Genomic DNA, 15,300 nt, shown 5'->3' with positions numbered 1-15,300 from the left:
AGGCATTTCAATATTATCAGAATGATTGATACTTTCTATTTTACATATACCCAGGAATTATGTAGGAATGAAAAAAAAGCCTTTAATTTAAATTTGATGGAACTCATTGAAATTAATTTCAAAAAAAAAAAATCCATGCTACTGGCAACATTTAAGAGATTATGTTGCTGAGATTTTCCAGGGAGAGGTAGATTTTTCCAGTCATTCCCGAAGGTTTCGAATCCATTACAACTGCTAAATTACTAATGACTTTAACTTGTGGGGATCCCTGTTTGACAGCCGCACCTTTCTATCCTTTATGAATAATTCCATAGCACTCCATTCTTCTCTAATGGACTTGGAAAAGCATATTGTCTTTTATCACTACTGCAAGGACTACTAAGATTTATGGTGACAAACAAGACAGGAGCAACATAAGAACTCAATCTTCTCAATGATCTTTTCAGTCTACAAATGCAGAGCAACATTTCTGATATACCTATATGCTCATGGCCTTTGAATATAACAGCCTTTTTTTCTTCCTCTATATTTTAATCTTTTACTAATGGTAAGCAAGAGGGGCATAGATTGACGCTCTTCTCCCAATGACAATTATCAATATATTCTAAGTTCACCCTCTAGCAATCCATTTCAACACAATTGCTTTTATTTTTCTTCATGGAGCACTGTAGTTAGCTTGTGAAATAATGGGTCAGGTTATCATAGACAACTGAAGCCTTGATTCTGCATTGGAAAAGATAACCATTACTGAGTGTTTCTTTTGTTAATTCTTTCCTTCCCTCCTTAGGGGACTGGGCTCCAGGAAATGACAGGGAACAGTAAGGCGGTCTATTTCCCAGCTTCAGACGAAACCCAGAAGAAGCAACAAGCTGGCACAATTAAGAATAAAGAATTAGCAAGACTTAAGACAACTGCTACCTATTAAAGACTATATCTAACTGTTGCTAGGAAATTGTAGTCATACACAGGTATCATCAAACCATAGTTCCCTGAGTTCTAATCATATCATGGTATGTTCTATCTAAATATGATTGCTTACCTCAAGATAATCTTTGCTGCAATCAACATGGTGCTCCAGACTCAAGGTCCCAAAAGTAAATGTTAACAAGAGTCCAGGACTGGTTATTACTTTCCAGATACAATCTCTTCCTGGAGGATAGTTTCCAGGATATCCCGGAGACTTAATAGAACCATACGTACCTGTCAGTACACCTCCACACTCTAAAATAAGAGGAAAAAATAACTTTACATTTGTATACAAGTTATAATTTATGTAGAGTTATCATAGCTTTTACTGCCAGAGGACAAGCTTTGTTGGAATAAATGTGTACAGTATGGGATGCCCTCATAGACTAAACAAGGCTTTCAGTTTTCCAGTCTGACACCGTTCTAAATCTAGGAATATTAGTAGATAAATAAATGAGTCACTCATGCATTGAGCTCTGTGCTTATCAGCTATCACATAGTGATAATGATTTTAAAACACAGTGCTGAACTGTCTGAGGGATGAGATAATAGATATATTTTTTTCACTTTGAAAGAGATTAATTTCTGAATAACTTTTTTAAACTTCTGTTTCTTAAAAAGTTCTTCTTAACTCTTAAAAAGTTCTGGAACTTCTGTTACCCTTATGTCTTTCAACGAACCAGATTATTTTATACATTAGAATAGTTAAGTGCTACATAATTCATTTGAGAAGATTTTTCAACGCTATGATATAGTTAAACTCTTCATTTTATAAGTGAATAAATTCAAATGTCTATGGGTGGTTGAGCCACTTGCCCTGCCCAGGAATGGAGTGAGGGAAAGGCAGAGCCAGGCTTTGTGACACCCACTCCACTACCACTCCATTAATTACTCCCCACCGGCCCCCTAAAGTTGTATATCAGTGACTGAAGGAATCTTTTCTTTAATGATATTCACATTTATTTAACAAAGAAGCTGTGATGGGTTATAAGAAACACTATCCAACATCACTCATCGTCAGGGAAATACAAATCAAAACCACAATGAGATACCACCTCACACCTGTCAGAATGGCTAAAATTAACAATACAAGAAACAAGAGGTGCTGGTGAGGATGCAGAGAAAGGGGAACGCTCTTGCACTGTTGGTGGGAACACAAACTGGTACAGCCAGTCTGGAGAATAATATGGAGGTCCCACAAAAAGTTAAAAATAGAACTACCCTACAATCCAGCAATTGCACTACTATTTACCCAAAGGGTACAAAAATACAGATTCAAAGGGGTACATGCACCTGATGTTTATAGCAGCATTATCAACAATAGCCAAACTATGAAAAGAGCCCAAATGTCCATCAACTGATGAATGGATAAAAAATGTAGTATATATACACAATGGAATACTTAGCCATCCAAAAGAATGAAATCTTGCCATTTGTGATGATGTGGATAGAGCTAGAGTGTATTACGCTAAGTGAAATAAGTCAGTCAGAGAAAGACAAATACCTTATGATTTCACTCATGTGGAATTTAAGAAACAAAATAGATGAACGTATGGGAAGGGGAAAAAAGAAAAAAAAAAAAGGAGAGAGAGGGAAACAAACCGTAAGAGACACTTAAAGATAGAGAACAAGCTAAGGGTTGATGGAGGGAGGTGGGTGGGGGATGGGCTAGATGGGGGATGGGTATGAAGGAGGGCACTTGTTGTGATGAGCACTGGGTGTTGTATGTAAGTGATGAATCACTGAATTCTACTCCATAAACCAATACTGCACTGTATATTAACTAATTAGAATTTAAATAAAAACTTTGAAAAAGAAATACTACTGTAAAGTTGAAAAATAGAGATGCTAAATAAAAATCTAGGCTGAACTGAATATAAATTAGAAAAAAATAAAATAAGGTGACATTTCAGATATGCAAGATATATGATTTACATAGCTATGCAGGTTGCTTAGACAAGTCTTTCTGCCAAGGTAGAAAGTGAAACAAATTAGTAACATGATTTTCACTGTTCCTAATAAGAAAACATCTCTGTTGCTCAGAGGAAGAGAAGTTTCATAAAATTTAGTAGTTAAATTATTATATGGATAAAAAAATTACAATACCATAAACAAAGTAAAATGTTAATGATGAGCTGGGAAAAAAATTCAATACATAATACAAAGAATTAACACCTCTGATATATGAAGAGCTTCTAAAAAATAGAGACATAAACAAAGAGTTCACTGGAAGAAATTCAAATGTCCTTTATACTTGGAAAAGATGTTCAGTCTCACTCATAACAAGGGGCATACAAATAAAAACTTTGCTGAGATACCATTTCTTTCTCTCAGAATGATACATATCCAGAATACTGAAAACAAGTGATCAGTGGTGCTGTGGAGAAATAGGCACTCTCATATATCGCTGATGGAAATACAAGGTAGTACAACTCTTACAGAAGAGATTATGGCAATGTCTAGCAAAAACGTAGACATTTATTTTTTGACCAAGTAATCACACTTTTAGAAATCTATCCCAAAGATACATTGGCAAAAATGCAATAAGACAAATTCTCAAGGACTCTGTTGTAGTACAATTTGGAATTTCAAAAGACTGAAAACAAGCCAAATACTTATCAAGAGAGGACTGAGTGAAAAGACAATGAATGAGATATCCACGTAATGCACGCTATGCTTTAGTCATGGAGAAGTCTCTAGGATATATCAAGTGAAAAAGCAAACTACAAAGCAGTACGTATTATATCCTACCTTTTTTTAAAAAGCGGGAAATATGATCATATGTGATTATCTGCTTATATTTTTTAAATGGAAGGGTAAATCAAAAACGAATAAAAATTGTTTCCTTTGGGAGAAGAAAGGAACAAGACAGAAGGGACAGGGATGAAAGTTAGACTTCTCCAAATTTACCATGAATTTTGATATGGCTTTGGAACTATGAATATGTTTTACATAATTTAAAGCAAAATTCAGTAAAAATGAAAAAGTGAAACCTTTGAAATCACAAGCAAAATGAAACAAAATGAAATAACTGTTGAGCTAACAGTTCAAACATGGAGAGTAGAAATATTCCAGGATGCTTTAAAACACTGTAAAATTTGATTACAGAGCTCGAGTGAAACATACATTAAGTACAAAAAGAATAGCCAAGGAATACTAAATGGATTTCAGTTATTATATTATTAGTAATAATATTGGTATTGTTATTTTGAAAATTCATACAGTAGGATTAAGTACATAAGGTAATAGGTTAATGTCACTAGGAACCAGGATTTTTCATGAAATGAGAAGAGGTACAAATATCAAATTTAAAACCTTTAATTTCAATATGCAAATATATTGGAATATCACTAAGAATACATGATATACTTTTTCTTCAAAACTAATAAAAATAGGGGTGCCTGGGTGGCTTAGTTGGTTGAGTGTCTGACTCTTGATCTCAGCTCAGGTCTTAATCTCAGGGTTGTGAGTTTGAGCCGCACACTGGGCTCCATGCTGGGCATGGAGCCTACTTAAAAAATAATAATATTTAAAAAAAAATTCTAGTTCCTTCCACTGAAAGATCTAGAGACTTTCTTCAACCTAGTAGCAATAACCACTCCTACCAGCCAGATTATGGAATCTAAATACAATTTCCCATTAGAGGAGTATGAACTCCTGGAATATCCTTCAGAGCAGAAAGTGAGGAAGTTTCCAAAGGTAACCAGAATTGAGTCAAAGAGGCTCAGAAACTAACTTGAAGAGTTTTCCCACTAGCCAAATATGGAACATTTTAACATAAAAAAAGCCTAGAATCGATTATATCAAATATGATAAAATATGAGTTCATTTTTGGTGCTAAAACCAAAACAAAATAAAAAGAGTAATAAGTAATTGTTCATTCTGGAGAAAACTAGAAAATCAAGTCATTAATTTGAATACTGGAGAAAAATAGGGGGAAGAATCAAGCATTTATCCTACCTTTCCTAACTGATCTCTATGTGAGAGTAACCAAATAGTTGACATGGGAAAGGTCTACTCCACTGAAGAACACCAGAGAGTAAATAAAGAATAACTGATAAAATTCAACTTTCATCACCTTGAAAACCCCAGTTAATCTAAACAATGAACCTATGGGTTGCTAAGACCATTAGAGAAAGGGCAAAAGAGAAGCTTTTTAATGGAAAGATTAACCTGAAAAAATCAAAACACTCTCATCAATGTTGCAGTCATTATAGGGAGGCAAACAGACATCAAGTACCTCCTAATGTGATCATTTTTGTCCCCCTAAACATAAAACTGAATTTGATCAAACCATTCTAGCAAAATCTAGAATATGGGATAATCTATAAGATACACAACAGTGTCTGTAACAAATGTGAGCAATGGCTGATATTTTGTAATAATAAGGAATTAATGTTTGTATAGTTTTTATTGTCTCCAGGCATTGAGAAGCAAACAGTGAAGGACTGTGATCCTTGAGGGGAGGGAAGCACACGTGGTGAGTCCCATGTTCAGCCAAGTATATTCTCCCTATGTGCCTTTCCCAAATTGCAGTGCAGGGCAGTAGAGTCCAAGGAGCAGCAATACTCCTGCTGGGTGAAAGAAACAAAACTCAGAATTTTGGGGCTCCTAGAGTGGTTGGGACTTTGGAATAAAGGTACTATAGTGAAGACAGGTACATGGCCATAACACCCAAAAAATTCATAAGAGGTTCCTTGGGCCCTTAGCTGAGTCTTAAGCTGTATGTACCCAGGGTAAGACTACATTATAAAGTATGAGAGCTATGAGACATAGTCAAAATCTCCAACATATGTATAATCTGAGCTCCAGAGGGAGAGGAGAAAGGAAAAATGACAGAAGCAGAGGAGGAAAACCATGAGATAATCTCAATAGATTTAGAAAAAGTATTTAATATATTTCAACATTCATTCATGATAAAAATTCTTGACAAGCTAGGAATAAAAGGTGAGATGGTTTAAAAACATTCATAAAATCTTTGATACTTCTTCAATTGAGGTGGGGTCAGTGTCTCCTCCCCTTGAATCTGGGTGGGTTTAAGAGTGCTTCAACCAAATAAAAGTATGGCAGAAATAACACAATATGACTTCCAAGGATAGGTCCAAAAAAGCCATGCAGCATCTGCCTGGGTTTGTTGTAAGGCTTACTCTAAGAAAAAAACCAAGTGCCATGAAAGAAGATCCACTACCCTAAGACCACCATCAGAGAGGGGCTACATGGAAGCATTCAGGTCAACAGCCTGGTTCAACTCTAATCCAAAGGCCAGCATCAACTGAGTGAGTCATCTTGGGTTTCCAGCCTAGCTGAGCCTATAGATGACTACAGTTCCAGCCAACATCTGATTGTAACTGCTTGACAGATCAAACGATAACTGGGCCCTTTCCAAATTCCTGGTCCACAAAATCAGAAACATAATAAAATGATTAATGTTCTACAACACTAAATTTGTGGGTAATCTGTATACAGCAATAGTAATTTGGAGTGAACTTCCTTCATCTGATAAGAGTTATCTACAAAAATTTATATCTAAAAATTATATTCAATGGTTAAATACTGAACAAAATGTCCCCATGAGGTTGGGAACAAGAAAACGATGCCCACTCCACCACTTTTGTTCAGCATGGTACTGGATGTCCTAGCCAGGCAATAAATAAGTTGAGGAAAAGAAAGAAATGATAGTTACAAAGATTGGAAAGGAAGATGTTAAAAGGAAAACCACAGGCCCCAAACAGTGTCACTTAGGCCAAGTCCCCAAATATGGGCTTAATACCTAATCTAATTGCACTTTCAACCTCCCCCAGAAATGTAATCTTAACCTGTTAGTCAGGAATTTTCCATTTAGGGCCAATGAGTCTGCCACATGGGCTCTCTCCATCCCCCAAAAGAAGATGAGGTAATCTACAGGATTAGACCCCTCTCTCTTCCCCTTAAGGGAAGACCTTGGCTGGAACAATCTTTTGTGGGGCAATAATTTCTTGCCCCACCCTCCTTCCTATAAAAACTTTTCATTTCATACAACTCCTCAGGGCTCCCCTCTGTTTGCTAGATGGGATGTTGCCCCATTAATGTGTTGTTTAATAAAACCAATTAGATGTTCAAATTTACTCCATTAAATTTTGTTTCTTAAAAAAGAAAAACAAGCTTTACTCACAGATAACATAACTGTGGATGTAGAGAAATCCAAAAGAATCTACCCAAAAAAAGCTATTAGAATTGATTAATGATTTTAGCAATGTGGTTGGATTCAAAATCAAATATTTTTTTAAATATGTCATATTTCTATATACTAACAACACATAAAAATGACATTTTAGAAAAATAATATCATTTACATAGTACAAAATATCAAATATCTAGAAAAAACAACAAAATATGTAGAATAAACACTGGAATATATAAATCATTGTTAAGATAAATTAAAAGAGAGCTAAATAAATACAGAGATAGTCCATGTTCATAAATTGACAGGGCCAATATTTTTAAGAAGTCATTTCTTCCCAAGTTATAGATTCAAGACAATGCCAACAAAATCCCAGCAGATTTTGGGGGGAAATTAAGAAACTGATTCTAAAATTTATAAGAAAATGTAAAGGATCTAGCATATTTTAAAAGATCCAAGTTACAGGATTTACACAACCAGATTTCAAGCTTCAGTAGTTAGTTAAGCCAATGCAGCACAAGGACAGATAAATAACCAATAGAAAAGCAGAGAAATTCTAGAAATAGATGCACAGATTTATTGATGAATGAATTGGAGGTTCAGTACTGTTCTATCTGCTTTTTTACCTGTTTAAAAATTGTATAGTAAAAAGCCAAAAAAAATAAAAGTAGAGCCCCACAAGACCAAATAACAACAAAAGAACAAATTATCAAATGGTCATTAAGATAAGGAATACTAATGAAGGAACAACAATGTAGTCAACAACATCCCTGCAGTAATTTATTAGTAGAGTTTATAAGAATGCTGTTTGGTAATTTCATAAGGGATCCATTAAGACTCATGGTTTTTAATCTTTTTTGTTTATCCAAATTTTGTTATCTCCGAACACAAAATGGAATTCCAATTCATTTTAGATTTATTTGATATTTAAAGAATTACAAAAGTATGATATAATCCCTGGATCTCAAAACATTTAATGTTATCCACAAGTCTAACATTAATGAAGAAAACTTAATAATCTCAAGATTTTGCTTGATTTTTCTTCATGTTTACACGTACCTGGTTGCTGTGTTTCCCATCTTATTGTAAAGCCTCTCTCACTTCTGAAATGTTCAGAATGGAGATGAAAATAGAGGGCATTGTCACTACTGAGGAGTTCATGAGGGAGAATGGAGCCACAGAATCTTCCAAGTTGGAGCGCTGCAGAGGAATCTCCATCATGAATCTGAAGAAACTCGTGTGGACAATTGCTCACTGATTCTAACCGGAAAAAAGTGAAAGTGATACGCAGCACCTAAAAATGTAAAGGTCACAACATATTGTTTTTCATTTCCATATTAATTCTAAAGCGTTTCTCCCACTAATTAGGAAGCATTCATAGTAAGTCACCTTTCAAGAGGCATATCTATAATTTCCCAGTTATCCACAAATACATATGACAAATCTACATCTTCAATAACTTGTGTTAAAAATTGCTTAGGCTTCAGCTAATATCAAAATATATCAAAAACCTTAATGTTAATGAAATAGATTTTTAACAGCTTTATTGAGGTGTAATTGGTATACAAAGAACTGAACATATTAAATGTGTACGAATTGATGAGTTTTTGGACGTATGCTAACACCTCTGATGTCATTATCACCATCAATGTAATAGGCATATCCAACAGCTCCCAGAATTTCCTTGTGTCTCTCTTTTCTTCTTTTAGTGGTAAGAATACAACATGCGATCACTGTCTTAACAAATGTTGAAGTGCACCATACCATGCTATTAGAGGCACAATTTTGTATATCAGATCTCTAGAACTTACACATCTGGCATAACTGAAACTTTATACCCATTGAGTTGTTACTGAATGGGTTAATGAAATATATTTAACTAGATTTCATTAAATCCATTAAATAAAGGCACTTCAAATGTATAGTTAACAATGCTTCCACATCAGTAAAATACATTGGACGTTTGAAAAATCTACCTGGAATTATATGTAACTGACAAATAATACCGTTCACAAGAATTTATACCCTGGTCACCTGAATAACCTGCAGTGTGTAGCATACCCACAAATGTTCACTGACCCCCAGAGATGCTGATTCCTGAGGGTTCTCTGAACTTTTGAACAAGATACTAACAGATTGACAAGCTCAGGTATAGACTGAGTAGGCATGGTGTACGCGTGTGTAAGGTCGGCAAGTCCTCAGGGGTTGGATATTATTAAGAGATGAGTAATACCAAGAGTGGGGAAGAGGGAAAAAGTAATCTGAGGTGTTCTGGGCATACAAGTAGAAAAGAATAAACAGAAAAATACATTTCCAAGTTAAAATGTTAGAATGTACAAACTTAAATATAATAATACAATTAATAAAATAAAAAAGATTTTGTACAGATAACATCACTTAAAAGAGCCAAACTACTAAAAGGAAGCTGTCAAATTTGATTTCCCTTATGATCTAAACCATGACAGCATTTAGCTAATGAGAAAAGATATCAGGATATTTTTGAAATTCTATGCTAGGGTATTTTTAAGATCTGTTCCCCAGCATTGCATCATTTTTGTCCTTGAAGCAATTTCAATAAAACTCAAATAAATGTTCATGAATTGAACTATCCTGATTTCCATAAAATTTCTACTATATTATGTAAATTGTGGGGATAAGAAGATATGAAATCACAATAATCAAGAAAAACAGCATGATTCTTTTTTACAAATAGATAATAAAAGTATTAAAATTTTTTCACAAAATGACTTTTCTTGAAAGAAAAATGTTTTCAATGTCAGGAAATAGAATTCATGAACGCTAAATGGGAGGAAGGAAATTCACATAACATACCCACTGGGAAATCGATTTTGGAGTTGGTGCTATTGTGGGGTCACCAGGCCCCAAAGAATCCTCCCATCTCAAGGGAAAAAATATGTTGTGACCATTGTACAATGACCTCTGTAACATTAGTTTGCTGGAAAAAGTTCACAGAGTTTCAAGGGAAAACCTTATCTATTCAGACATACAAACTTCATTTTAATGAGTCTAGGAGTTGGTTGAGAAATAAATATTTGGAAAAGTCTGAGTAATGAATGCTGGGGATAAAAGCACGAAAAACCTCAGGGTCAGATCTTAATTTGAAGAGTGTTCATGCAGGGTTCAGAGTCATTGGAGTGGAACGGCCTGGGCTTGGGTCAGGGCTTGCTACTTACAAACCATGTGACCTTGAACAAATTCCTCAGCTGCTCCAGGCTCCCTTTCCACAGATGTAAATTGAGAATAACAATTCTTATCTTTCAGGGTAGGGTTACAAGAGTTAAAATACAATGACACAATGTATACAAAGCAATTAACACAGCACAGCGGCACAGAGAAGGCTCCAATAAGAAAACCATTTTCATAGTTGTCCCCATTTTGCGTAATAATCAACAGAACACTGATTGGTCATCTTCCAACAAGACTGTCTTGGGAACAATAGGACTACAAATTCCCAGCTTGCAGTTGGCCACTCCCTTTGGAGAATCATCTCTACTGGACAAAGCATGGACTTGGAATCAGACAAGCCTGACTTTGAAATCCAACTCATCCAATTACCAGCTAAAAGGTGTTTTTTTTAAAAAAATGACTTAAGGGCACCTGGGTGGCTCAGATGCTTAAGCGTCTGCCTTTGGCTCAGGTCACGATCCCAGGGTCCTGGGATCGAGTCCCGCATCGGGCTCCCTGCTCCTTGGGAGCCTGCTTCTCCCTCTGCCTCTCTCTCTCTCTGTCTCTCTCTCTCTCTCTCTCTGTCTCTCATGAATAAATAAAATCTTTAAAAAAATAAATAAATAAAATAAAATAAAAAATGACTTAGCTTCTCTTAGTTTCCATTATCTCGTTTATAAAATGAGGATACAATCACCTATTTCAAAGAGTTAGTGGAAGGCTTGAGAAAGGTGCATAAACTATCTAGCCCAGAGCCTGACACCTAGCAGGTCCTCAATATATGGTGGTTGGATTACCACTATATGTATTTTATGTAATATATACACATATTGCATATTCATGTATACAAATGAAAGGCACATTTGGGCAGGAGATACTACATTTACCTTTCCCTCTTCAGTTCGGATAACCCAGAAGCAGTTGACATCATGTACATAACCAACATCAGGGCTCATGTAGCTGAAACTTCCACTCATCCCTGAGAGGGACCCTCCACACACTGCAAAGGGAAAGAGGATGAATTCTGCTTTACAGAGACTCTGAAAAGGAAGAGGCTCGGCAGCTCTAACCCTGCTGCTGAAATATTAGAGAAATCTGAGTAATTAACCCTGGAGACAAATGCCCTGCCACTCTTTCCTCTCCCGGCCCTCTTTTTCCTCGGACACCCGCCTAAGTAAGCCCCACCTGTTGTTCGAAGTCCACTTGGTATCTCCTTGTCACGACCGCGTACCTTCCTGCCTCTTGTTGTTTTCCCCGGCTCCCAGTCTCTCTGCCTCCGTGATACTTGACTTGAACCCACACAACTTAGCTCTAATCTTTAGCTCTTGTCTCCTCTCTGCCATTTTGTATTAGACTCATCTCCCTCAACCAGAAGATAAACAGGTAATATGAGCATAGTATTTTATGCTTATCTCTCCACAGCATCTACCAGAGTCCTAAACACATAGTAACGTCTCAACAAATGTGCTGATTCCGAATCAAGAGTTATACAAGAGGGCTGGAGTAGTCAGAAGAAGCTTGAGGAAGGAGATTGAGGCTTGAAGGTGAAGGACTCCTGAGGGACAGATACATTCAGATGTGAAGCAAAGGAAGAATCTGGAGATATCTGGGGAGAAAAATATCCCAGATAAAGGAACACAGCATGGTGGTACAAGGGGTCAGGTGATAAGAAAAGACGTCTGGCTTGGAAAGGGAGTATTATTAGGGACCTAGTGAAAAATAAGGTTAATTGGATATGGTAAGGCCAAGTTAAAGAGAATAATTGGAAACAGTCCCAATTTTTATTTAACAGGTGGGCAATGGGGAGTGACTGTGTGTTCTAGAGCAGGAGACTGACATGACTTAGTGTAATGTTATAGGGAAATGAAACAGCTGCTGTAGAGAAAACTCTCCCTAGAGAACTATACTACCGTAGCAAATTTTATTGTCAGAACAGACATAATAAAAATGGCAAATACTAACTTAATTCTTCCTTTGAAGGAAGGTTCTTCTGGCTTAAACCGAGATAGATATTTACCTTGTAAATTCTAGACTACAGCTGCAAGGGAAGGCTTAGTTACAAGAAAGAAGAATCCACGGCAGGACTCATTAAGGGATGATCCTTCCATGCTGTGAGCATCTGCGAGAGAAGAAATGCTGAGCGTACCTTGCTGGGGAATCTGACAGAGGAGTCCAGTCCAGAAACGTGTACATTCACAACTAAAAGCATTAACGCTATCCACACAAGTTCCCCCATTCAAGCAGGGGTTGCTCAGACATTCATTTATATTTTCTGTACAGTTGATGCCAGCCCAACCTGATTCACACTTACAAAGATAACCAGAGACTGTTTCCTAAGGAAAGAAAAACATAACGCCATAATGATAAACATGAATCAACTCAAATAACAAAGACTATTAGTGTTACATGATGTATGTAGCAGGTGTTGAGCCACAAACATCTTCTGGTAGCCTAACCTGTAATAATTCGTTGAAATGGTAATTGCTAAGTAAGGAAGAATAAAGGACTCACAATGCACTGTCCATTTAAACAGGGGTGGCTCTGGCAAATATTACTGAGTTGCACACATCCATTTGGCCCATAACCATTTCCAGTATACCCCGGGAGACAAGTGCAGAGAGGTAAGGAACCTGTTTAGAAATCAAAATGGAAATATAAATACAGATCTCCTTGATTCAGACCCAGTAACAAAACTCAGGCCCTGTTGTCTAGATGAGAAATTGCCGAAGTCAAGTCTGCATATCTCTCAGAGCAGAAACACCAGGCATAAAGAGAAAATAATAGAATCTTTTTCTATTTTTATCTTAAAAATAAGAAAGGCATTATGCATTTCCGATACTTTATATACAAATTGGCACGGGAGCTGTCAGTCCATATGTCATGGTCCTGAGTTGTGGACAAGTGTGAGGTACGCCAAGGGAAAGGGGAGTTTCTCATGGAGGGGTTGACAGCAGAAAAGGCTATTCTCATTCAGATGGTATCTGTTGCAAGCACTGTACCCATATTGACTATAAATAGGTACTGTTTTAATCCCCATTTACAGATAAAGACAAAACACAGAAAGATTAAGCGCCTTGACAAAGGACACACGGCTAGATTATGATGGAACCAAGGAGAAAATCAAAATCTAAGCAGTATTTTTCTAGAATCCATGTTCCTAACTACTTCAGTATGCTGTTAATTATTTAATAAACATTTAATAGTCACAGTATATACATATATAAGTTCTATGTATATATTATACACATACATATATACACATATGTTTTTTTTATATATGTGAATAGATATATTATGTCAGTAAAAATAAAAGTGGTACTTGGAAATAGCAAGAGTTATGATATGTTATTCAATAAATGAAGTTGAAGCCATACATTTGAACAAAAATATCAAGCTAAATGTCTATTTGATACTATAGATAAAAACAAATCCCCAAAAGATCAAGATCTTAATGTTAAAAATAAATGAAAGTACAAAAGAGCAAGCACTTGACTATTTTTAGAGTTCTGTAGGAAAGGCCTAATTCCAAGAAGAGAAAATCCTATAAGAAGAGATTTATCTTTTTGATAGCATAGAAATTTTAAACTTCTAAATAGAAAATACCACCACAAAATTAAAATAAAAATAATGTGCCAGGGAAAATACATGTAAAACATAAGACAGATAATGAGATAATATCCTTAGTACATAATGAAAATTTACAAATCAGTGAGAAAGCAGATGAACAAAGGACATGAACAAATAGAAAAAAAAAAAATAAAGCCAGTAAATATGTAAAAAGTATTAATTATTGGGGTGCCTGGATGGCTCAGGTGGTTAAGCGTCTGCCTTCAGCTCAGGTCATGCTCCCAGGGTCCTGGGATCGAGCCCCACATCGGGCTCCCTGCTCAGCCGGGAGTCTGCTTTTCCCTCTGCCTCTGCCTCTCTCCCTTTGCTTGTGCTCTCTCTCTCTCTCTCTGTCAAATAAATAAAATCTTTAAAAATAAAATAAAGCATTAATTATTCATGATCAAAAATGAATTTTGATATGGTCAAAATTAAAATAATGGGAAGGCAATTTTTACCTATAAAATTGACCAAAATGAGAAATAACAATAGTATCCATTATTGTCAAGGGTGGGATACATGTATACTTTCATGCACTGTTGGTAAGTATAAATTGATACATTTCTGGAAGAAAATTTAGCAATATATATTTTTTAAATTATAGGAGGTGAAACTCCTCTTACACAGCATTGCAGACACTGTTGGTTATTGCCCTAGATCCACTTTTCCATTTTTTAGTAGTGAATTCTTTATTTTAACTGGGGGCATAAGCACCTGAAATAAACTACATTTCCCAGCCTCCCTTGCAGCCAAGGTTAGCAACAGGGCTCAGTCCTGGCCAATGACATAGAAAAGAGAGTTGACAATGGTCCTTCCTCCTTTTCTCCTTGCTGTTTTCTCGAATACAGTCATAAATTACTTTGCTGGCTTGATTATCTTGGGAAATAATTGCTAATTTTTTTTTAATAATTGCTAATTTAAGGCAGACCAGAGAAGAGCATAATCTATTACATTAAAAAATCCAAACGTATAATTTTAAAACAAGGATCACTTTTTGGTTTGAAGATCAAAATAAGAATTTTGAGGATAGGGGATTTTGTTTTTAAGATGTTGATTTGTTTTAGAGGGTCATATTCAAATACCACAAACCAGAGGGAGAGTCATCACCTAGAACGGAGGAGCATGATGCATCTGGGTGGCAGCCTCCATTATTGACTGAGCAGATGTCAATGAGTGTGCACACTCTTCCATCACCTTGATACCCTGATGACAGCAAGAGCAGGGCATAACAAACAACATTTAGAATACGGAAGAATCCCAATCCAAGAACCAAATATCATGAACCAGGCTAACCAGAGATATTCTATCATCAGAACAGGAAAGGTAAATATGAAGCATCATACACAAATTCCTATCATTAAGAAAAAACGACAACAAGAATT

General features: G+C 36.0%; 1 protein-coding gene across 1 annotated transcript in view; it reads right to left on the bottom strand.

The window, feature by feature from the left end:
- The window catches only part of CUBN (cubilin), a 271,439-nt gene that overhangs the window by 232,505 nt on the left and 23,634 nt on the right, over positions 1 to 15,300 (bottom strand). Inside the window, exons 10-15 of the mRNA XM_028114080.2 lie at positions 15,026 to 15,121; positions 12,824 to 12,942; positions 12,459 to 12,645; positions 11,200 to 11,312; positions 8,186 to 8,420; positions 1,040 to 1,221 (exon numbers count right to left, since the gene is read on the bottom strand). Coding sequence (XP_027969881.2) covers positions 1,040 to 1,221; positions 8,186 to 8,420; positions 11,200 to 11,312; positions 12,459 to 12,645; positions 12,824 to 12,942; positions 15,026 to 15,121 — 932 coding nt within the window. The remainder of the gene's footprint in view (positions 1 to 1,039; positions 1,222 to 8,185; positions 8,421 to 11,199; positions 11,313 to 12,458; positions 12,646 to 12,823; positions 12,943 to 15,025; positions 15,122 to 15,300) is intronic.

This window comes from Eumetopias jubatus, unplaced genomic scaffold (assembly GCF_037043125.1).
Source record: "Eumetopias jubatus isolate StellerSeaLion01/CBP00866 unplaced genomic scaffold, mEumJub1_p1.0 scaffold_8, whole genome shotgun sequence".
In the NCBI taxonomy this organism is placed as follows: domain Eukaryota; kingdom Metazoa; phylum Chordata; class Mammalia; order Carnivora; family Otariidae; genus Eumetopias; species Eumetopias jubatus.
Note: the sequence above shows the minus strand (reverse complement) of the source record. Positions and strands in the feature narration are given on the sequence as shown.